At 43.6% G+C, this 25,494-nt stretch overlaps 1 protein-coding gene across 1 annotated transcript in view; it reads right to left on the reverse strand.

Moving 5' to 3' along the window:
- The window catches only part of LOC308081193 (uncharacterized protein), a gene marked incomplete at both ends in the record, with an annotated part of 136,468 nt that overhangs the window by 58,874 nt on the left and 52,100 nt on the right, over nt 1-25,494 (reverse strand). The window contains 3 exon segments of the mRNA XM_080457582.1: nt 2,261-3,385; nt 19,710-20,834; nt 24,055-25,200. Of these exon segments, the coding sequence (XP_080313708.1) occupies nt 2,261-3,385; nt 19,710-20,834; nt 24,055-25,200 (3,396 nt within the window).

Consider the following 25,494-nt stretch of genomic DNA (forward strand, 5'->3'; position numbering starts at 1 on the left):
AAAAAAAGAAACAGACATCTCCATATATGGGCACAAGAAGAGACATAGACAGACGTGTACTCTGACAAAGCCCCCAACACTATGACCCAGACATATTGGTCGGATCGGCAGTGCGACGTAAGTGTGAGGGCCGCGTAGCCACCCTAACCTCTAGTTTAATATAAGGGGCTGTAGTCTGTTCTCATTATATATTATCACTTGTTTCCTGTGTTTCTTTCTCTATTGCTTACCCTTTTTTCATGAAAAGGTTGGGAGCTTAAAAATAAAATAAAATAAATTAATCACCCGCTCTTTCACACCTGTAAACAGGGTATATTACAGGGTCTTATTGTAAGTCGCTTTGGATAAAAGCGTCTGCTAAATGACTGTAATGTAATGGTGTAGCCGCTGCCAAACTTGCTCTTGAGGGGACTGCCCAGACACCTCTGCTGACCGTTGACCATAACAGCCAGCCTGGTGCACAGGGATTCACATTCCTCCATGTTGTGTGTCGTGATGACCACGGCCTTGCCAGACAGACTCACAGGCACGCGTCAAAGGAGGGGGGATGGGGGGCTCGTCTGTCTAAGGGAGAAGTGGTACTACCTCCCCCTTTGGCCTCCTGAAAGGTGAATTTTCAGGGCTGTTTTAAAGGAAGCCAGCGATCTATATTTTTGAGGGATGAGGTCAGGCTATTCCACACCTGGGTGGCAGTGCTGTAGTATTTGTTTTATGGGTGGGTGGTACCAGATCGCTGTTTACGCTCCCTCTAGTATTGTGGCTGTGGGTGTCGCTAACTTTTTGGAGGTATTTAGTCAAATATGCGGCGGGTATTGAGGGCAAATTTGCATTGACTATTTTGAAGACCAATCCCATTTTTAGTTGTTTAACCCTTCCATTGTGTTAGGGTCATTTTTGACCCGTTTCCAAGTTTAAATAGGTAAAAAGTACCCTTTACATTTCTCTATTGGAACAAGGCTTCATGATATCCTCAGACATAGCCATTTTAACGCAACAAAATTATTTATCATCATTCTAATTAATTCTGATGGTCTCTATAATAAAATTGTCAATATTCAATGTTTACATGTTTGAGAGTGAGAGAGACATGTCCTCAATTAGCAATTGCTATCAGGAGTAGAATAAAGTTTGAGTTTATGAAAAATAAATGATTTTTTACCTTCTTGGTATACGGGTCAAAAATGACCCTAACACCACTAGTGTCACTATTTTTAATAATATATATATTTTTTTTAATTATTATTATCATTTTTTTTGGAAGTGTGTTCTAAATCATTATTCTTAATTATTCTATTATAGCTAGATAACATCATTATCCATTGCCTTCATTATAGGAAATTTTATGAGTGAATTTTTTAATTTTTATAATAGAAAACGAGATATATTGAAAGATGAAACCCTAGCCCTAACCCAAAATAATATTTTAAAATGTGTTTACATGGATATGAATGCATTACAAGTCAGCTATGAGGTGGGAGGGAAAAAAATGAAAATAATTGTATTTTTTCTGTATTTTGGGCTGATTTAAATCACGGGTCAAATTGTACCCGCTAACACCACAAGTGGATGTAGTTTTCTAACACAATGCAAGGGTTAACCCTGTCTTCTACCCTGAGCCATCCTAGGCTAGCAAAATGTGTGGGAAAAAGGTGGGTCATGGGCCTGGATGTCCAAACTGGAATCCACCAGTTTCCCCATTCTGAGGAATACTTCCTCCATGGTGGTTACAGAAGCTTCATAGCTGGCGATGCCCAACTTCTCCCTGTTCACCTCCAGCTCAGCAAACAGCAACTCAAACCTGTCGGTGCTCTCCTTAGGCAATATGTAGGAGAGTTCCGCCCCCACGTTGCTCTCTAGCGTGAGAGAGTGAGGTCTCCGGTCTCAGGGTTCACAATACTTCTGGTTCATATAGCGATGCTCCTGATGCCATTCGTTCTTGCCAAAGCACTCTGTAGCTTTCCTATCACACTCACATAGGAACTGCTCACAGTCATTGTTCGGAGTGGTGCCGCAGAACCATCCACCATCGCAGATTATCTTATTTTCCTCACAGTACCATTTGTAGACTCTGACACCAGGAAGAACATTACATCGACTGTAATATTCCTCCCAACACTGATCATGGGCCTGGCAGCAGGCATCGAGAGGGCATATTGGCTTCCCTTTCTTTAAGACATTTATCCCACAATAACAACCATACTGGTCATACCAGTAGGCATTATGGCACGCTGGACAACACGTATTGATCATGTTGATAAACTGGGTAGAGCTCCGTTCATCGCGTCGGGTCGTGTTGAACACTTCAGGAGGGTTTTTGTCACAGTCTTCGGGGATGTAATCGCTCGTGAGGTGGGGCTTGAGTTTTCCCTCGGTGAAGAGTGTGCAGAATTCGATGATGTTGTCAGCGGTGATGGCCTCGTTCTCTGGTCTGTACTCTGTCATCTCATCTTCCAGGGTGATGAGACGGATGGCAGGGCATTGTCCCTCCTTCACACCAAAGGTCTGCATGTTGTTCTTGTTGTCATTCACGTCAGTGTCCATGAAGACGAACATGATCTTGCCCTTGAAGCCTTCTGCTGCCTTTTTGAATTGGTCCATTTTGTCCCCAAAGTCAGTAGCAGCCTTGGACATGAACATAAAGATATGGGACTTGAATTCTTCACCGAAGGTCTTTGTGACAGTCTGGACTGAGAACTCAGTGACCAGAGGCAGCTGGTTGGCCTTAATAAAGGCTAGGAGGTTGGCTTCGGTAAGCTCACCTTCAAAGGTGTTACGACCTTCATCAAACTTCTTGAAGAGGAGCACGCAGTCCTTGGACACCTCAAACTTTGAGTACACTGCATCATCAGAGGTCATCCCAAATGGAATATCATCTACGGTTTCTGCTGCTTTAATGAAGGCTTTAGCGTCCTTGGATTCAGAATCCTTGAAGAAGCCAATGACTGCCACCTCGTTTGCGATCATAGACTCTGCCTGCATGACATCGGCCAGGGTGGCAACAGCTGGGCCTGCGCGATTCTTAAGCCACTTGACAATGTCATAAGCCTGCCTGCCATCAGAGTACTCCTTGTGCGACTCCTTTTCTCCCCCCTTGAAGAACACGATGGTCGGGTATTTCTGGACTTCAAACTCCTGGGCCAGCTCTGTCTCTTCTGTGGCGTCTACCTTACCGAGGCGGACATTTGAACCCTCTGCCTTCAGCATGCGGGCCGCCTTGGCATACTCCGGGGCCAGTTCTTTGCAGTGGCCGCACCATGGGGCATAGAAGTCCACCAGAATGTAGGGGTGAGCTTTCAACACCTCATCGAAGTTACTTTTCCTCAGCAGCAAGACATCCTCTTCCTCTGTGATCAGGGCTGACCAACTGCTGGCCACAAGCAGCGAGCTGGCCATAAGCAGTGTACAGAGAAGGACAGACTTAAACATAGTTACCAATGCAAAGCCTTTCTTACAGATCATGACAACGAGCATCTCTCTCTTCAACTGAAAACCGTTTCCAGTACAAGGATTGTGTGGCGTCGACACGTTTATTTATACCCCAAACTCTCTGGTCGGTGCATCACAGCCGTGCTCTAATTGGACAGAGACATAATGATGCCATATATGGTATGAGATCAAGTACTCGTATTTACAGCGTAACTCTGTGGAGGATGAGATGTCTGTATACTGTCTGTGTGTGAGTCTGTATATTACCCCTGGAGCCACTAGCGATATGAGCTTGTAGATCTGCTATTCTTTTTTTATCGTGAAAATGTGTGCAAATCTTTGAATATATATATTTTTAAAGGGAACATTTGTAACTCAAATCTTTGCTCTGAGCTTGTACATAGCTATGAGATGCGTTTCCAGATTGAATGGGTTAAAATTCCTCATATATGGGCAGCAAAGGGGGCATGCCCATATACGGGCATATACTGATGACATCAGGAATCTCCATATGTGGGCATAAAGGGGACATGGCCTGACAGATACAGAGATCTCCTTATATGGGCATATGCATATCAGCATGCCCATATATGGGCATATACTGATGACATCATGGATCTCCATATATGGCCATAAAATGGACATGGACTGACAGATACAGAGATCTCCATATACTGTATGCCATACAGAGATGTCTGTTTCTGTCTCCCTTTTATGCCCATACAGTGCAGAGAGTGCTATTCCGCAGCTATTTCAATAGGAATCTTGTTGTTGACATGGTATGGCATTTTGTTTGTTGGAGACACGAACCGTCATTGCACATATGCTGTCCAACATTAACTAAATTAAACAAAACATTCAAATGGCCTACAAGCAAATATTCACGCAAAATGTATTCAGTTATCGATGTAAAAACAATTCAATTAAAATTGAAGAAAAAAAAAAAAGAAACAGACATCTCCATATATGGGCACAAGAAGAGACATAGACAGACGTGTACTCTGACAAAGCCCCCAACACTATGACCCAGACATATTGGTCGGATCGGCAGTGCGACGTAAGTGTGAGGGCCGCGTAGCCACCCTAACCTCTAGTTTAATATAAGGGGCTGTAGTCTGTTCTCATTATATATTATCACTTGTTTCCTGTGTTTCTTTCTCTATTGCTTACCCTTTTTTCATGAAAAGGTTGGGAGCTTAAAAATAAAATAAAATAAATTAATCACCCGCTCTTTCACACCTGTAAACAGGGTATATTACAGGGTCTTATTGTAAGTCGCTTTGGATAAAAGCGTCTGCTAAATGACTGTAATGTAATGGTGTAGCCGCTGCCAAACTTGCTCTTGAGGGGACTGCCCAGACACCTCTGCTGACCGTTGACCATAACAGCCAGCCTGGTGCACAGGGATTCACATTCCTCCATGTTGTGTGTCGTGATGACCACGGCCTTGCCAGACAGACTCACAGGCACGCGTCAAAGGAGGGGGGATGGGGGGCTCGTCTGTCTAAGGGAGAAGTGGTACTACCTCCCCCTTTGGCCTCCTGAAAGGTGAATTTTCAGGGCTGTTTTAAAGGAAGCCAGCGATCTATATTTTTGAGGGATGAGGTCAGGCTATTCCACACCTGGGTGGCAGTGCTGTAGTATTTGTTTTATGGGTGGGTGGTACCAGATCGCTGTTTACGCTCCCTCTAGTATTGTGGCTGTGGGTGTCGCTAACTTTTTGGAGGTATTTAGTCAAATATGCGGCGGGTATTGAGGGCAAATTTGCATTGACTATTTTGAAGACCAATCCCATTTTTAGTTGTTTAACCCTTCCATTGTGTTAGGGTCATTTTTGACCCGTTTCCAAGTTTAAATAGGTAAAAAGTACCCTTTACATTTCTCTATTGGAACAAGGCTTCATGATATCCTCAGACATAGCCATTTTAACGCAACAAAATTATTTATCATCATTCTAATTAATTCTGATGGTCTCTATAATAAAATTGTCAATATTCAATGTTTACATGTTTGAGAGTGAGAGAGACATGTCCTCAATTAGCAATTGCTATCAGGAGTAGAATAAAGTTTGAGTTTATGAAAAATAAATGATTTTTTACCTTCTTGGTATACGGGTCAAAAATGACCCTAACACCACTAGTGTCACTATTTTTAATAATATATATATTTTTTTTAATTATTATTATCATTTTTTTTGGAAGTGTGTTCTAAATCATTATTCTTAATTATTCTATTATAGCTAGATAACATCATTATCCATTGCCTTCATTATAGGAAATTTTATGAGTGAATTTTTTAATTTTTATAATAGAAAACGAGATATATTGAAAGATGAAACCCTAGCCCTAACCCAAAATAATATTTTAAAATGTGTTTACATGGATATGAATGCATTACAAGTCAGCTATGAGGTGGGAGGGAAAAAAATGAAAATAATTGTATTTTTTCTGTATTTTGGGCTGATTTAAATCACGGGTCAAATTGTACCCGCTAACACCACAAGTGGATGTAGTTTTCTAACACAATGCAAGGGTTAACCCTGTCTTCTACCCTGAGCCATCCTAGGCTAGCAAAATGTGTGGGAAAAAGGTGGGTCATGGGCCTGGATGTCCAAACTGGAATCCACCAGTTTCCCCATTCTGAGGAATACTTCCTCCATGGTGGTTACAGAAGCTTCATAGCTGGCGATGCCCAACTTCTCCCTGTTCACCTCCAGCTCAGCAAACAGCAACTCAAACCTGTCGGTGCTCTCCTTAGGCAATATGTAGGAGAGTTCCGCCCCCACGTTGCTCTCTAGCGTGAGAGAGTGAGGTCTCCGGTCTCAGGGTTCACAATACTTCTGGTTCATATAGCGATGCTCCTGATGCCATTCGTTCTTGCCAAAGCACTCTGTAGCTTTCCTATCACACTCACATAGGAACTGCTCACAGTCATTGTTCGGAGTGGTGCCGCAGAACCATCCACCATCGCAGATTATCTTATTTTCCTCACAGTACCATTTGTAGACTCTGACACCAGGAAGAACATTACATCGACTGTAATATTCCTCCCAACACTGATCATGGGCCTGGCAGCAGGCATCGAGAGGGCATATTGGCTTCCCTTTCTTTAAGACATTTATCCCACAATAACAACCATACTGGTCATACCAGTAGGCATTATGGCACGCTGGACAACACGTATTGATCATGTTGATAAACTGGGTAGAGCTCCGTTCATCGCGTCGGGTCGTGTTGAACACTTCAGGAGGGTTTTTGTCACAGTCTTCGGGGATGTAATCGCTCGTGAGGTGGGGCTTGAGTTTGTGTGCAGAATTCGATGATGTTGTCAGCGGTGATGGCCTCGTTCTCTGGTCTGTACTCTGTCATCTCATCTTCCAGGGTGATGAGACGGATGGCAGGGCATTGTCCCTCCTTCACACCAAAGGTCTGCATGTTGTTCTTGTTGTCATTCACGTCAGTGTCCATGAAGACGAACATGATCTTGCCCTTGAAGCCTTCTGCTGCCTTTTTGAATTGGTCCATTTTGTCCCCAAAGTCAGTAGCAGCCTTGGACATGAACATAAAGATATGGGACTTGAATTCTTCACCGAAGGTCTTAGTGACAGTCTGGACTGAGAACTCAGTGACCAGAGGCAGCTGGTTGGCCTTAATAAAGGCTAGGAGGTTGGCTTCGGTAAGCTCACCTTCAAAGGTGTTACGACCTTCATCAAACTTCTTGAAGAGGAGCACGCAGTCCTTGGACACCTCAAACTTTGAGTACACTGCATCATCAGAGGTCATCCCAAATGGAATATCATCTACGGTTTCTGCTGCTTTAATGAAGGCTTTAGCGTCCTTGGATTCAGAATCCTTGAAGAAGCCAATGACTGCCACCTCGTTTGCGATCATAGACTCTGCCTGCATGACATCGGCCAGGGTGGCAACAGCTGGGCCTGCGCGATTCTTAAGCCACTTGACAATGTCATAAGCCTGCCTGCCATCAGAGTACTCCTTGTGCGACTCCTTTTCTCCCCCCTTGAAGAACACGATGGTCGGGTATTTCTGGACTTCAAACTCCTGGGCCAGCTCTGTCTCTTCTGTGGCGTCTACCTTACCGAGGCGGACATTTGAACCCTCTGCCTTCAGCATGCGGGCCGCCTTGGCATACTCCGGGGCCAGTTCTTTGCAGTGGCCGCACCATGGGGCATAGAAGTCCACCAGAATGTAGGGGTGAGCTTTCAACACCTCATCGAAGTTACTTTTCCTCAGCAGCAAGACATCCTCTTCCTCTGTGATCAGGGCTGACCAACTGCTGGCCACAAGCAGCGAGCTGGCCATAAGCAGTGTACAGAGAAGGACAGACTTAAACATAGTTACCAATGCAAAGCCTTTCTTACAGATCATGACAACGAGCATCTCTCTCTTCAACTGAAAACCGTTTCCAGTACAAGGATTGTGTGGCGTCGACACGTTTATTTATACCCCAAACTCTCTGGTCGGTGCATCACAGCCGTGCTCTAATTGGACAGAGACATAATGATGCCATATATGGTATGAGATCAAGTACTCGTATTTACAGCGTAACTCTGTGGAGGATGAGATGTCTGTATACTGTCTGTGTGTGAGTCTGTATATTACCCCTGGAGCCACTAGCGATATGAGCTTGTAGATCTGCTATTCTTTTTTTATCGTGAAAATGTGTGCAAATCTTTGAATATATATATTTTTAAAGGGAACATTTGTAACTCAAATCTTTGCTCTGAGCTTGTACATAGCTATGAGATGCGTTTCCAGATTGAATGGGTTAAAATTCCTCATATATGGGCAGCAAAGGGGGCATGCCCATATACGGGCATATACTGATGACATCAGGAATCTCCATATGTGGGCATAAAGGGGACATGGCCTGACAGATACAGAGATCTCCTTATATGGGCATATGCATATCAGCATGCCCATATATGGGCATATACTGATGACATCATGGATCTCCATATATGGCCATAAAATGGACATGGACTGACAGATACAGAGATCTCCATATACTGTATGCCATACAGAGATGTCTGTTTCTGTCTCCCTTTTATGCCCATACAGTGCAGAGAGTGCTATTCCGCAGCTATTTCAATAGGAATCTTGTTGTTGACATGGTATGGCATTTTGTTTGTTGGAGACACGAACCGTCATTGCACATATGCTGTCCAACATTAACTAAATTAAACAAAACATTCAAATGGCCTACAAGCAAATATTCACGCAAAATGTATTCAGTTATCGATGTAAAAACAATTCAATTAAAATTGAAGAAAAAAAAAAAAGAAACAGACATCTCCATATATGGGCACAAGAAGAGACATAGACAGACGTGTACTCTGACAAAGCCCCCAACACTATGACCCAGACATATTGGTCGGATCGGCAGTGCGACGTAAGTGTGAGGGCCGCGTAGCCACCCTAACCTCTAGTTTAATATAAGGGGCTGTAGTCTGTTCTCATTATATATTATCACTTGTTTCCTGTGTTTCTTTCTCTATTGCTTACCCTTTTTTCATGAAAAGGTTGGGAGCTTAAAAATAAAATAAAATAAATTAATCACCCGCTCTTTCACACCTGTAAACAGGGTATATTACAGGGTCTTATTGTAAGTCGCTTTGGATAAAAGCGTCTGCTAAATGACTGTAATGTAATGGTGTAGCCGCTGCCAAACTTGCTCTTGAGGGGACTGCCCAGACACCTCTGCTGACCGTTGACCATAACAGCCAGCCTGGTGCACAGGGATTCACATTCCTCCATGTTGTGTGTCGTGATGACCACGGCCTTGCCAGACAGACTCACAGGCACGCGTCAAAGGAGGGGGGATGGGGGGCTCGTCTGTCTAAGGGAGAAGTGGTACTACCTCCCCCTTTGGCCTCCTGAAAGGTGAATTTTCAGGGCTGTTTTAAAGGAAGCCAGCGATCTATATTTTTGAGGGATGAGGTCAGGCTATTCCACACCTGGGTGGCAGTGCTGTAGTATTTGTTTTATGGGTGGGTGGTACCAGATCGCTGTTTACGCTCCCTCTAGTATTGTGGCTGTGGGTGTCGCTAACTTTTTGGAGGTATTTAGTCAAATATGCGGCGGGTATTGAGGGCAAATTTGCATTGACTATTTTGAAGACCAATCCCATTTTTAGTTGTTTAACCCTTCCATTGTGTTAGGGTCATTTTTGACCCGTTTCCAAGTTTAAATAGGTAAAAAGTACCCTTTACATTTCTCTATTGGAACAAGGCTTCATGATATCCTCAGACATAGCCATTTTAACGCAACAAAATTATTTATCATCATTCTAATTAATTCTGATGGTCTCTATAATAAAATTGTCAATATTCAATGTTTACATGTTTGAGAGTGAGAGAGACATGTCCTCAATTAGCAATTGCTATCAGGAGTAGAATAAAGTTTGAGTTTATGAAAAATAAATGATTTTTTACCTTCTTGGTATACGGGTCAAAAATGACCCTAACACCACTAGTGTCACTATTTTTAATAATATATATATTTTTTTTAATTATTATTATAATTTTTTTTGGAAGTGTGTTCTAAATCATTATTCTTAATTATTCTATTATAGCTAGATAACATCATTATCCATTGCCTTCATTATAGGAAATTTTATGAGTGAATTTTTAAATTTTTATAATAGAAAACGAGATATATTGAAAGATGAAACCCTAGCCCTAACCCAAAATAATATTTTAAAATGTGTTTACATGGATATGAATGCATTACAAGTCAGCTATGAGGTGGGAGGGAAAAAAATGAAAATAATTGTATTTTTTCTGTATTTTGGGCTGATTTAAATCACGGGTCAAATTGTACCCGCTAACACCACAAGTGGATGTAGTTTTCTAACACAATGCAAGGGTTAACCCTGTCTTCTACCCTGAGCCATCCTAGGCTAGCAAAATGTGTGGGAAAAAGGTGGGTCATGGGCCTGGATGTCCAAACTGGAATCCACCAGTTTCCCCATTCTGAGGAATACTTCCTCCATGGTGGTTACAGAAGCTTCATAGCTGGCGATGCCCAACTTCTCCCTGTTCACCTCCAGCTCAGCAAACAGCAACTCAAACCTGTCGGTGCTCTCCTTAGGCAATATGTAGGAGAGTTCCGCCCCCACGTTGCTCTCTAGCGTGAGAGAGTGAGGTCTCCGGTCTCAGGGTTCACAATACTTCTGGTTCATATAGCGATGCTCCTGATGCCATTCGTTCTTGCCAAAGCACTCTGTAGCTTTCCTATCACACTCACATAGGAACTGCTCACAGTCATTGTTCGGAGTGGTGCCGCAGAACCATCCACCATCGCAGATTATCTTATTTTCCTCACAGTACCATTTGTAGACTCTGACACCAGGAAGAACATTACATCGACTGTAATATTCCTCCCAACACTGATCATGGGCCTGGCAGCAGGCATCGAGAGGGCATATTGGCTTCCCTTTCTTTAAGACATTTATCCCACAATAACAACCATACTGGTCATACCAGTAGGCATTATGGCACGCTGGACAACACGTATTGATCATGTTGATAAACTGGGTAGAGCTCCGTTCATCGCGTCGGGTCGTGTTGAACACTTCAGGAGGGTTTTTGTCACAGTCTTCGGGGATGTAATCGCTCGTGAGGTGGGGCTTGAGTTTTCCCTCGGTGAAGAGTGTGCAGAATTCGATGATGTTGTCAGCGGTGATGGCCTCGTTCTCTGGTCTGTACTCTGTCATCTCATCTTCCAGGGTGATGAGACGGATGGCAGGGCATTGTCCCTCCTTCACACCAAAGGTCTGCATGTTGTTCTTGTTGTCATTCACGTCAGTGTCCATGAAGACGAACTTGATCTTGCCCTTGAAGCCTTCTGCTGCCTTTTTGAATTGGTCCATTTTGTCCCCAAAGTCAGTAGCAGCCTTGGACATGAACATAAAGATATGGGACTTGAATTCTTCACCGAAGGTCTTAGTGACAGTCTGGACTGAGAACTCAGTGACCAGAGGCAGCTGGTTGGCCTTAATAAAGGCTAGGAGGTTGGCTTCGGTAAGCTCACCTTCAAAGGTGTTACGACCTTCATCAAACTTCTTGAAGAGGAGCACGCAGTCCTTGGACACCTCAAACTTTGAGTACACTGCATCATCAGAGGTCATCCCAAATGGAATATCATCTACGGTTTCTGCTGCTTTAATGAAGGCTTTAGCGTCCTTGGATTCAGAATCCTTGAAGAAGCCAATGACTGCCACCTCGTTTGCGATCATAGACTCTGCCTGCATGACATCGGCCAGGGTGGCAACAGCTGGGCCTGCGCGATTCTTAAGCCACTTGACAATGTCATAAGCCTGCCTGCCATCAGAGTACTCCTTGTGCGACTCCTTTTCTCCCCCCTTGAAGAACACGATGGTCGGGTATTTCTGGACTTCAAACTCCTGGGCCAGCTCTGTCTCTTCTGTGGCGTCTACCTTACCGAGGCGGACATTTGAACCCTCTGCCTTCAGCATGCGGGCCGCCTTGGCATACTCCGGGGCCAGTTCTTTGCAGTGGCCGCACCATGGGGCATAGAAGTCCACCAGAATGTAGGGGTGAGCTTTCAACACCTCATCGAAGTTACTTTTCCTCAGCAGCAAGACATCCTCTTCCTCTGTGATCAGGGCTGACCAACTGCTGGCCACAAGCAGCGAGCTGGCCATAAGCAGTGTACAGAGAAGGACAGACTTAAACATAGTTACCAATGCAAAGCCTTTCTTACAGATCATGACAACGAGCATCTCTCTCTTCAACTGAAAACCGTTTCCAGTACAAGGATTGTGTGGCGTCGACACGTTTATTTATACCCCAAACTCTCTGGTCGGTGCATCACAGCCGTGCTCTAATTGGACAGAGACATAATGATGCCATATATGGTATGAGATCAAGTACTCGTATTTACAGCGTAACTCTGTGGAGGATGAGATGTCTGTATACTGTCTGTGTGTGAGTCTGTATATTACCCCTGGAGCCACTAGCGATATGAGCTTGTAGATCTGCTATTCTTTTTTTATCGTGAAAATGTGTGCAAATCTTTGAATATATATATTTTTAAAGGGAACATTTGTAACTCAAATCTTTGCTCTGAGCTTGTACATAGCTATGAGATGCGTTTCCAGATTGAATGGGTTAAAATTCCTCATATATGGGCAGCAAAGGGGGCATGCCCATATACGGGCATATACTGATGACATCAGGAATCTCCATATGTGGGCATAAAGGGGACATGGCCTGACAGATACAGAGATCTCCTTATATGGGCATATGCATATCAGCATGCCCATATATGGGCATATACTGATGACATCATGGATCTCCATATATGGCCATAAAATGGACATGGACTGACAGATACAGAGATCTCCATATACTGTATGCCATACAGAGATGTCTGTTTCTGTCTCCCTTTTATGCCCATACAGTGCAGAGAGTGCTATTCCGCAGCTATTTCAATAGGAATCTTGTTGTTGACATGGTATGGCATTTTGTTTGTTGGAGACACGAACCGTCATTGCACATATGCTGTCCAACATTAACTAAATTAAACAAAACATTCAAATGGCCTACAAGCAAATATTCACGCAAAATGTATTCAGTTATCGATGTAAAAACAATTCAATTAAAATTGAAGAAAAAAAAAAAAGAAACAGACATCTCCATATATGGGCACAAGAAGAGACATAGACAGACGTGTACTCTGACAAAGCCCCCAACACTATGACCCAGACATATTGGTCGGATCGGCAGTGCGACGTAAGTGTGAGGGCCGCGTAGCCACCCTAACCTCTAGTTTAATATAAGGGGCTGTAGTCTGTTCTCATTATATATTATCACTTGTTTCCTGTGTTTCTTTCTCTATTGCTTACCCTTTTTTCATGAAAAGGTTGGGAGCTTAAAAATAAAATAAAATAAATTAATCACCCGCTCTTTCACACCTGTAAACAGGGTATATTACAGGGTCTTATTGTAAGTCGCTTTGGATAAAAGCGTCTGCTAAATGACTGTAATGTAATGGTGTAGCCGCTGCCAAACTTGCTCTTGAGGGGACTGCCCAGACACCTCTGCTGACCGTTGACCATAACAGCCAGCCTGGTGCACAGGGATTCACATTCCTCCATGTTGTGTGTCGTGATGACCACGGCCTTGCCAGACAGACTCACAGGCACGCGTCAAAGGAGGGGGGATGGGGGGCTCGTCTGTCTAAGGGAGAAGTGGTACTACCTCCCCCTTTGGCCTCCTGAAAGGTGAATTTTCAGGGCTGTTTTAAAGGAAGCCAGCGATCTATATTTTTGAGGGATGAGGTCAGGCTATTCCACACCTGGGTGGCAGTGCTGTAGTATTTGTTTTATGGGTGGGTGGTACCAGATCGCTGTTTACGCTCCCTCTAGTATTGTGGCTGTGGGTGTCGCTAACTTTTTGGAGGTATTTAGTCAAATATGCGGCGGGTATTGAGGGCAAATTTGCATTGACTATTTTGAAGACCAATCCCATTTTTAGTTGTTTAACCCTTCCATTGTGTTAGGGTCATTTTTGACCCGTTTCCAAGTTTAAATAGGTAAAAAGTACCCTTTACATTTCTCTATTGGAACAAGGCTTCATGATATCCTCAGAAATAGCCATTTTAACGCAACAAAATTATTTATCATCATTCTAATTAATTCTGATGGTCTCTATAATAAAATTGTCAATATTCAATGTTTACATGTTTGAGAGTGAGAGAGACATGTCCTCAATTAACAATTGCTATCAGGAGTAGAATAAAGTTTGAGTTTATGAAAAATAAATGATTTTTTACCTTCTTGGTATACGGGTCAAAAATGACCCTAACACCACTAGTGTCACTATTTTTAATAATATATATATTTTTTTTAATTATTATTATCATTTTTTTGGAAGTGTGTTCTAAATCATTATTCTTAATTATTCTATTATAGCTAGATAACATCATTATCCATTGCCTTCATTATAGGAAATTTTATGAGTGAATTTTTACATTTTTATAATAGAAAACGAGATATATTGAAAGATGAAACCCTAGCCCTAACCCAAAATAATATTTTAAAATGTGTTTACATGGATATGAATGCATTACAAGTCAGCTATGAGGTGGGAGGGAAAAAAATGAAAATAATTGTATTTTTTCTGTATTTTGGGCTGATTTAAATCACGGGTCAAATTGTACCCGCTAACACCACAAGTGGATGTAGTTTTCTAACACAATGCAAGGGTTAACCCTGTCTTCTACCCTGAGCCATCCTAGGCTAGCAAAATGTGTGGGAAAAAGGTGGGTCATGGGCCTGGATGTCCAAACTGGAATCCACCAGTTTCCCCATTCTGAGGAATACTTCCTCCATGGTGGTTACAGAAGCTTCATAGCTGGCGATGCCCAACTTCTCCCTGTTCACCTCCAGCTCAGCAAACAGCAACTCAAACCTGTCGGTGCTCTCCTTAGGCAATATGTAGGAGAGTTCCGCCCCCACGTTGCTCTCTAGCGTGAGAGAGTGAGGTCTCCGGTCTCAGGGTTCACAATACTTCTGGTTCATATAGCGATGCTCCTGATGCCATTCGTTCTTGCCAAAGCACTCTGTAGCTTTCCTATCACACTCACATAGGAACTGCTCACAGTCATTGTTCGGAGTGGTGCCGCAGAACCATCCACCATCGCAGATTATCTTATTTTCCTCACAGTACCATTTGTAGACTCTGACACCAGGAAGAACATTACATCGACTGTAATATTCCTCCCAACACTGATCATGGGCCTGGCAGCAGGCATCGAGAGGGCATATTGGCTTCCCTTTCTTGAAGACATTTATCCCACAATAACAACCATACTGGTCATACCAGTAGGCATTATGGCACGCTGGACAACACGTATTGATCATGTTGATAAACTGGGTAGAGCTCCGTTCATCGCGTCGGGTCGTGTTGAACACTTCAGGAGGGTTTTTGTCACAGTCTTCGGGGATGTAATCGCTCGTGAGGTGGGGCTTGAGTTTTCCCTCGGTGAAGAGTGTGCAGAATTCGATGATGTTGTCAGCGGTGATGGCCTCGTTCTCTGGTCTGTACTCTGTCATCTCATCTTCCAGGGTGATGAGACGGATGGCAGGGCATTGTCCCTCCTTCACACCAAAGGTCTGCATGTTGTTCTTGTTGTCATTCACGTCAGTGTCCATGAAGACGAACATGATCTTGCCCTTGAAGCCTTCTGCTGCCTTTTTGAATTGGTCCATTTTGTCCCCAAAGTCAGTAGCAGCCTTGGACATGAACATAAAGATATGGGACTTGAATTCTTCACCGAAGGTCTTAGTGACAGTCTGGACTGAGAACTCAGTGACCAGAGGCAGCTGGTTGGCCTTAATAAAGGCTAGGAGGTTGGCTTCGGTAAGCTCACCTTCAAAGGTGTTACGACCTTCATCAAACTTCTTGAAGAGGAGCACGCAGTCCTTGGACACCTCAAACTTTGAGTACACTGCATCATCAGAGGTCATCCCAAATGGAATATCATCTACGGTTTCTGCTGCTTTAATGAAGGCTTTAGCGTCCTTGGATTCAGAATCCTTGAAGAAGCCAATGACTGCCACCTCGTTTGCGATCATAGACTCTGCCTGCATGACATCGGCCAGGGTGGCAACAGCTGGGCCTGCGCGATTCTTAAGCCACTTGACAATGTCATAAGCCTGCCTGCCATCAGAGTACTCCTTGTGCGACTCCTTTTCTCCCCCCTTGAAGAACACGATGGTCGGGTATTTCTGGACTTCAAACTCCTGGGCCAGCTCTGTCTCTTCTGTGGCGTCTACCTTACCGAGGCGGACATTTGAACCCTCTGCCTTCAGCATGCGGGCCGCCTTGGCATACTCCGGGGCCAGTTCTTTGCAGTGGCCGCACCATGGGGCATAGAAGTCCACCAGAATGTAGGGGTGAGCTTTCAACACCTCATCGAAGTTACTTTTCCTCAGCAGCAAGACATCCTCTTCCTCTGTGATCAGGGCTGACCAACTGCTGGCCACAAGCAGCGAGCTGGCCATAAGCAGTGTACAGAGAAGGACAGACTTAAACATAGTTACCAATGCAAAGCCTTTCTTACAGATCATGACAACGAGCATCTCTCTCTTCAACTGAAAACCGTTTCCAGTACAAGGATTGTGTGGCGTCGACACGTTTATTTATACCCCAAACTCTCTGGTCGGTGCATCACAGCCGTGCTCTAATTGGACAGAGACATAATGATGCCATATATGGTATGAGATCAAGTACTCGTATTTACAGCGTAACTCTGTGGAGGATGAGATGTCTGTATACTGTCTGTGTGTGAGTCTGTATATTACCCCTGGAGCCACTAGCGATATGAGCTTGTAGATCTGCTATTCTTTTTTTATCGTGAAAATGTGTGCAAATCTTTGAATATATATATTTTTAAAGGGAACATTTGTAACTCAAATCTTTGCTCTGAGCTTGTACATAGCTATGAGATGCGTTTCCAGATTGAATGGGTTAAAATTCCTCATATATGGGCAGCAAAGGGGGCATGCCCATATACGGGCATATACTGATGACATCAGGAATCTCCATATGTGGGCATAAAGGGGACATGGCCTGACAGATACAGAGCTCTCCTTATATGGGCATATGCATATCAGCATGCCCATATATGGGCATATACTGATGACATCATGGATCTCCATATATGGCCATAAAATGGACATGGACTGACAGATACAGAGATCTCCATATACTGTATGCCATACAGAGATGTCTGTTTCTGTCTCCCTTTTATGCCCATACAGTGCAGAGAGTGCTATTCCGCAGCTATTTCAATAGGAATTTTGTTGTTGACATGGTATGGCATTTTGTTTGTTGGAGACACGAACCGTCATTGCACATAATGCTGTCCAACATTAACTAAATTAAACAAAACATTCAAATGGCCTACAAGCAAATATTCACGCAAAATGTATTCAGTTATCGATGTAAAAACAATTCAATTAAAATTGAAGAAAAAAAAAAAAGAAACAGACATCTCCATATATGGGCACAAGAAGAGACATAGACAGACGTGTACTCTGACAAAGCCCCCAACACTATGACCCAGACATATTGGTCGGATCGGCAGTGCGACGTAAGTGTGAGGGCCGCGTAGCCACCCTAACCTCTAGTTTAATATAAGGGGCTGTAGTCTGTTCTCATTATATATTATCACTTGTTTCCTGTGTTTCTTTCTCTATTGCTTACCCTTTTTTCATGAAAAGGTTGGGAGCTTAAAAATAAAATAAAATAAATTAATCACCCGCTCTTTCACACCTGTAAACAGGGTATATTACAGGGTCTTATTGTAAGTCGCTTTGGATAAAAGCGTCTGCTAAATGACTGTAATGTAATGGTGTAGCCGCTGCCAAACTTGCTCTTGAGGGGACTGCCCAGACACCTCTGCTGACCGTTGACCATAACAGCCAGCCTGGTGCACAGGGATTCACATTCCTCCATGTTGTGTGTCGTGATGACCACGGCCTTGCCAGACAGACTCACAGGCACGCGTCAAAGGAGGGGGGATGGGGGGCTCGTCTGTCTAAGGGAGAAGTGGTACTACCTCCCCCTTTGGCCTCCTGAAAGGTGAATTTTCAGGGCTGTTTTAAAGGAAGCCAGCGATCTATATTTTTGAGGGATGAGGTCAGGCTATTCCACACCTGGGTGGCAGTGCTGTAGTATTTGTTTTATGGGTGGGTGGTACCAGATCGCTGTTTACGCTCCCTCTAGTATTGTGGCTGTGGGTGTCGCTAACTTTTTGGAGGTATTTAGTCAAATATGCGGCGGGTATTGAGGGCAAATTTGCATTGACTATTTTGAAGACCAATCCCATTTTTAGTTGTTTAACCCTTCCATTGTGTTAGGGTCATTTTTGACCCGTTTCCAAGTTTAAATAGGTAAAAAGTACCCTTTACATTTCTCTATTGGAACAAGGCTTCATGATATCCTCAGAAATAGCCATTTTAACGCAACAAAATTATTTATCATCATTCTAATTAATTCTGATGGTCTCTATAATAAAATTGTCAATATTCAATGTTTACATGTTTGAGAGTGAGAGAGACATGTCCTCAATTAACAATTGCTATCAGGAGTAGAATAAAGTTTGAGTTTATGAAAAATAAATGATTTTTTACCTTCTTGGTATACGGGTCAAAAATGACCCTAACACCACTAGTGTCACTATTTTTAATAATATATATATTTTTTTTAATTATTATTATCATTTTTTTGGAAGTGTGTTCTAAATCATTATTCTTAATTATTCTATTATAGCTAGATAACATCATTATCCATTGCCTTCATTATAGGAAATTTTATGAGTGAATTTTTACATTTTTACAATAGAAAACGAGATATATTGAAAGATGAAACCCTAGCCCTAACCCAAAATAATATTTTAAAATGTGTTTACATGGATATGAATGCATTACAAGTCAGCTATGAGGTGGGAGGGAAAAAAATGAAAATAATTGTATTTTTTCTGTATTTTGGGCTGATTTAAATCACGGGTCAAATTGTACCCGCTAACACCACAAGTGGATGTAGTTTTCTAACACAATGCAAGGGTTAACCCTGTCTTCTACCCTGAGCCATCCTAGGCTAGCAAAATGTGTGGGAAAAAGGTGGGTCATGGGCCTGGATGTCCAAACTGGAATCCACCAGTTTCCCCATTCTGAGGAATACTTCCTCCATGGTGGTTACAGAAGCTTCATAGCTGGCGATGCCCAACTTCTCCCTGTTCACCTCCAGCTCAGCAAACAGCAACTCAAACCTGTCGGTGCTCTCCTTAGGCAATATGTAGGAGAGTTCCGCCCCCACGTTGCTCTCTAGCGTGAGAGAGTGAGGTCTCCGGTCTCAGGGTTCACAATACTTCTGGTTCATATAGCGATGCTCCTGATGCCATTCGTTCTTGCCAAAGCACTCTGTAGCTTTCCTATCACACTCACATAGGAACTGCTCACAGTCATTGTTCGGAGTGGTGCCGCAGAACCATCCACCATCGCAGATTATCTTATTTTCCTCACAGTACCATTTGTAGACTCTGACACCAGGAAGAACATTACATCGACTGTAATATTCCTCCCAACACTGATCATGGGCCTGGCAGCAGGCATCGAGAGGGCATATTGGCTTCCCTTTCTTGAAGACATTTATCCCACAATAACAACCATACTGGTCATACCAGTAGGCATTATGGCACGCTGGACAACACGTATTGATCATGTTGATAAACTGGGTAGAGCTCCGTTCATCGCGTCGGGTCGTGTTGAACACTTCAGGAGGGTTTTTGTCACAGTCTTCGGGGATGTAATCGCTCGTGAGGTGGGGCTTGAGTTTTCCCTCGGTGAAGAGTGTGCAGAATTCGATGATGTTGTCAGCGGTGATGGCCTCGTTCTCTGGTCTGTACTCTGTCATCTCATCTTCCAGGGTGATGAGACGGATGGCAGGGCATTGTCCCTCCTTCACACCAAAGGTCTGCATGTTGTTCTTGTTGTCATTCACGTCAGTGTCCATGAAGACGAACATGATCTTGCCCTTGAAGCCTTCTGCTGCCTTTTTGAATTGGTCCATTTTGTCCCCAAAGTCAGTAGCAGCCTTGGACATGAACATAAAGATATGGGACTTGAATTCTTCACCGAAGGTCTTAGTGACAGTCTGGACTGAGAACTCAGTGACCAGAGGCAGCTGGTTGGCCTTAATAAAGGCTAGGAGGTTGGCTTCGGTAAGCTCACCTTCAAAGGTGTTACGACCTTCATCAAACTTCTTGAAGAGGAGCACGCAGTCCTTGGACACCTCAAACTTTGAGTACACTGCATCATCAGAGGTCATCCCAAATGGAATATCATCTACGGTTTCTGCTGCTTTAATGAAGGCTTTAGCGTCCTTGGATTCAGAATCCTTGAAGAAGCCAATGACTGCCACCTCGTTTGCGATCATAGACTCTGCCTGCATGACATCGGCCAGGGTGGCAACAGCTGGGCCTGCGCGATTCTTAAGCCACTTGACAATGTCATAAGCCTGCCTGCCATCAGAGTACTCCTTGTGCGACTCCTTTTCTCCCCCCTTGAAGAACACGATGGTCGGGTATTTCTGGACTTCAAACTCCTGGGCCAGCTCTGTCTCTTCTGTGGCGTCTACCTTACCGAGGCGGACATTTGAACCCTCTGCCTTCAGCATGCGGGCCGCCTTGGCATACTCCGGGGCCAGTTCTTTGCAGTGGCCGCACCATGGGGCATAGAAGTCCACCAGAATGTAGGGGTGAGCTTTCAACACCTCATCGAAGTTACTTTTCCTCAGCAGCAAGACATCCTCTTCCTCTGTGATCAGGGCTGACCAACTGCTGGCCACAAGCAGCGAGCTGGCCATAAGCAGTGTACAGAGAAGGACAGACTTAAACATAGTTACCAATGCAAAGCCTTTCTTACAGATCATGACAACGAGCATCTCTCTCTTCAACTGAAAACCGTTTCCAGTACAAGGATTGTGTGGCGTCGACACGTTTATTTATACCCCAAACTCTCTGGTCGGTGCATCACAGCCGTGCTCTAATTGGACAGAGACATAATGATGCCATATATGGTATGAGATCAAGTACTCGTATTTACAGCGTAACTCTGTGGAGGATGAGATGTCTGTATACTGTCTGTGTGTGAGTCTGTATATTACCCCTGGAGCCACTAGCGATATGAGCTTGTAGATCTGCTATTCTTTTTTTATCGTGAAAATGTGTGCAAATCTTTGAATATATATATTTTTAAAGGGAACATTTGTAACTCAAATCTTTGCTCTGAGCTTGTACATAGCTATGAGATGCGTTTCCAGATTGAATGGGTTAAAATTCCTCATATATGGGCAGCAAAGGGGGCATGCCCATATACGGGCATATACTGATGACATCAGGAATCTCCATATGTGGGCATAAAGGGGACATGGCCTGACAGATACAGAGCTCTCCTTATATGGGCATATGCATATCAGCATGCCCATATATGGGCATATACTGATGACATCATGGATCTCCATATATGGCCATAAAATGGACATGGACTGACAGATACAGAGATCTCCATATACTGTATGCCATACAGAGATGTCTGTTTCTGTCTCCCTTTTATGCCCATACAGTGCAGAGAGTGCTATTCCGCAGCTATTTCAATAGGAATTTTGTTGTTGACATGGTATGGCATTTTGTTTGTTGGAGACACGAACCGTCATTGCACATAATGCTGTCCAACATTAACTAAATTAAACAAAACATTCAAATGGCCTACAAGCAAATATTCACGCAAAATTTATTCAGTTATCGATGTAAAAACAATTCAATTAAAATTGAAGAAAAAAAAAAAAGAAACAGACATCTCCATATATGGGCACAAGAAGAGACATAGACAGACGTGTACTCTGACAAAGCCCCCAACACTATGACCCAGACATATTGGTCGGATCGGCAGTGCGACGTAAGTGTGAGGGCCGCGTAGCCACCCTAACCTCTAGTTTAATATAAGGGGCTGTAGTCTGTTCTCATTATATATTATCACTTGTTTCCTGTGTTTCTTTCTCTATTGCTTACCCTTTTTTCATGAAAAGGTTGGGAGCTTAAAAATAAAATAAAATAAATTAATCACCCGCTCTTTCACACCTGTAAACAGGGTATATTACAGGGTCTTATTGTAAGTCGCTTTGGATAAAAGCGTCTGCTAAATGACTGTAATGTAATGGTGTAGCCGCTGCCAAACTTGCTCTTGAGGGGACTGCCCAGACACCTCTGCTGACCGTTGACCATAACAGCCAGCCTGGTGCACAGGGATTCACATTCCTCCATGTTGTGTGTCGTGATGACCACGGCCTTGCCAGACAGACTCACAGGCACGCGTCAAAGGAGGGGGGATGGGGGGCTCGTCTGTCTAAGGGAGAAGTGGTACTACCTCCCCCTTTGGCCTCCTGAAAGGTGAATTTTCAGGGCTGTTTTAAAGGAAGCCAGCGATCTATATTTTTGAGGGATGAGGTCAGGCTATTCCACACCTGGGTGGCAGTGCTGTAGTATTTGTTTTATGGGTGGGTGGTACCAGATCGCTGTTTACGCTCCCTCTAGTATTGTGGCTGTGGGTGTCGCTAACTTTTTGGAGGTATTTAGTCAAATATGCGGCGGGTATTGAGGGCAAATTTGCATTGACTATTTTGAAGACCAATCCCATTTTTAGTTGTTTAACCCTTCCATTGTGTTAGGGTCATTTTTGACCCGTTTCCAAGTTTAAATAGGTAAAAAGTACCCTTTACATTTCTCTATTGGAACAAGGCTTCATGATATCCTCAGAAATAGCCATTTTAACGCAACAAAATTATTTATCATCATTCTAATTAATTCTGATGGTCTCTATAATAAAATTGTCAATATTCAATGTTTACATGTTTGAGAGTGAGAGAGACATGTCCTCAATTAGCAATTGCTATCAGGAGTAGAATAAAGTTTGAGTTTATGAAAAATAAATGATTTTTTACCTTCTTGGTATACGGGTCAAAAATGACCCTAACACCACTAGTGTCACTATTTTTAATAATATATATTTTTTTTTTAATTATTATTATCATTTTTTTGGAAGTGTGTTCTAAATCATTATTCTTAATTATTCTATTATAGCTAGATAACATCATTATCCATTGCCTTCATTATAGGAAATTTTATGAGTGAATTTTTACATTTTTATAATAGAAAACGAGATATATTGAAAGATGAAACCCTAGCCCTAACCCAAAATAATATTTTAAAATGTGTTTACATGGATATGAATGCATTACAAGTCAGCTATGAGGTGGGAGGGAAAAAAATGAAAATAATTGTATTTTTTCTGTATTTTGGGCTGATTTAAATCACGGGTCAAATTGTACCCGCTAACACCACAAGTGGATGTAGTTTTCTAACACAATGCAAGGGTTAACCCTGTCTTCTACCCTGAGCCATCCTAGGCTAGCAAAATGTGTGGGAAAAAGGTGGGTCATGGGCCTGGATGTCCAAACTGGAATCCACCAGTTTCCCCATTCTGAGGAATACTTCCTCCATGGTGGTTACAGAAGCTTCATAGCTGGCGATGCCCAACTTCTCCCTGTTCACCTCCAGCTCAGCAAACAGCAACTCAAACCTGTCGGTGCTCTCCTTAGGCAATATGTAGGAGAGTTCCGCCCCCACGTTGCTCTCTAGCGTGAGAGAGTGAGGTCTCCGGTCTCAGGGTTCACAATACTTCTGGTTCATATAGCGATGCTCCTGATGCCATTCGTTCTTGCCAAAGCACTCTGTAGCTTTCCTATCACACTCACATAGGAACTGCTCACAGTCATTGTTCGGAGTGGTGCCGCAGAACCATCCACCATCGCAGATTATCTTATTTTCCTCACAGTACCATTTGTAGACTCTGACACCAGGAAGAACATTACATCGACTGTAATATTCCTCCCAACACTGATCATGGGCCTGGCAGCAGGCATCGAGAGGGCATATTGGCTTCCCTTTCTTGAAGACATTTATCCCACAATAACAACCATACTGGTCATACCAGTAGGCATTATGGCACGCTGGACAACACGTATTGATCATGTTGATAAACTGGGTAGAGCTCCGTTCATCGCGTCGGGTCGTGTTGAACACTTCAGGAGGGTTTTTGTCACAGTCTTCGGGGATGTAATCGCTCGTGAGGTGGGGCTTGAGTTTTCCCTCGGTGAAGAGTGTGCAGAATTCGATGATGTTGTCAGCGGTGATGGCCTCGTTCTCTGGTCTGTACTCTGTCATCTCATCTTCCAGGGTGATGAGACGGATGGCAGGGCATTGTCCCTCCTTCACACCAAAGGTCTGCATGTTGTTCTTGTTGTCATTCACGTCAGTGTCCATGAAGACGAACATGATCTTGCCCTTGAAGCCTTCTGCTGCCTTTTTGAATTGGTCCATTTTGTCCCCAAAGTCAGTAGCAGCCTTGGACATGAACATAAAGATATGGGACTTGAATTCTTCACCGAAGGTCTTAGTGACAGTCTGGACTGAGAACTCAGTGACCAGAGGCAGCTGGTTGGCCTTAATAAAGGCTAGGAGGTTGGCTTCGGTAAGCTCACCTTCAAAGGTGTTACGACCTTCATCAAACTTCTTGAAGAGGAGCACGCAGTCCTTGGACACCTCAAACTTTGAGTACACTGCATCATCAGAGGTCATCCCAAATGGAATATCATCTACGGTTTCTGCTGCTTTAATGAAGGCTTTAGCGTCCTTGGATTCAGAATCCTTGAAGAAGCCAATGACTGCCACCTCGTTTGCGATCATAGACTCTGCCTGCATGACATCGGCCAGGGTGGCAACAGCTGGGCCTGCGCGATTCTTAAGCCACTTGACAATGTCATAAGCCTGCCTGCCATCAGAGTACTCCTTGTGCGACTCCTTTTCTCCCCCCTTGAAGAACACGATGGTCGGGTATTTCTGGACTTCAAACTCCTGGGCCAGCTCTGTCTCTTCTGTGGCGTCTACCTTACCGAGGCGGACATTTGAACCCTCTGCCTTCAGCATGCGGGCCGCCTTGGCATACTCCGGGGCCAGTTCTTTGCAGTGGCCGCACCATGGGGCATAGAAGTCCACCAGAATGTAGGGGTGAGCTTTCAACACCTCATCGAAGTTACTTTTCCTCAGCAGCAAGACATCCTCTTCCTCTGTGATCAGGGCTGACCAACTGCTGGCCACAAGCAGCGAGCTGGCCATAAGCAGTGTACAGAGAAGGACAGACTTAAACATAGTTACCAATGCAAAGCCTTTCTTACAGATCATGACAACGAGCATCTCTCTCTTCAACTGAAAACCGTTTCCAGTACAAGGATTGTGTGGCGTCGACACGTTTATTTATACCCCAAACTCTCTGGTCGGTGCATCACAGCCGTGCTCTAATTGGACAGAGACATAATGATGCCATATATGGTATGAGATCAAGTACTCGTATTTACAGCGTAACTCTGTGGAGGATGAGATGTCTGTATACTGTCTGTGTGTG

This window comes from Gymnoscopelus braueri, assembly GCF_963280865.1.
Source record: "Gymnoscopelus braueri genome assembly, contig: SCAFFOLD_177, whole genome shotgun sequence".
Lineage (NCBI taxonomy): Eukaryota > Metazoa > Chordata > Actinopteri > Myctophiformes > Myctophidae > Gymnoscopelus > Gymnoscopelus braueri.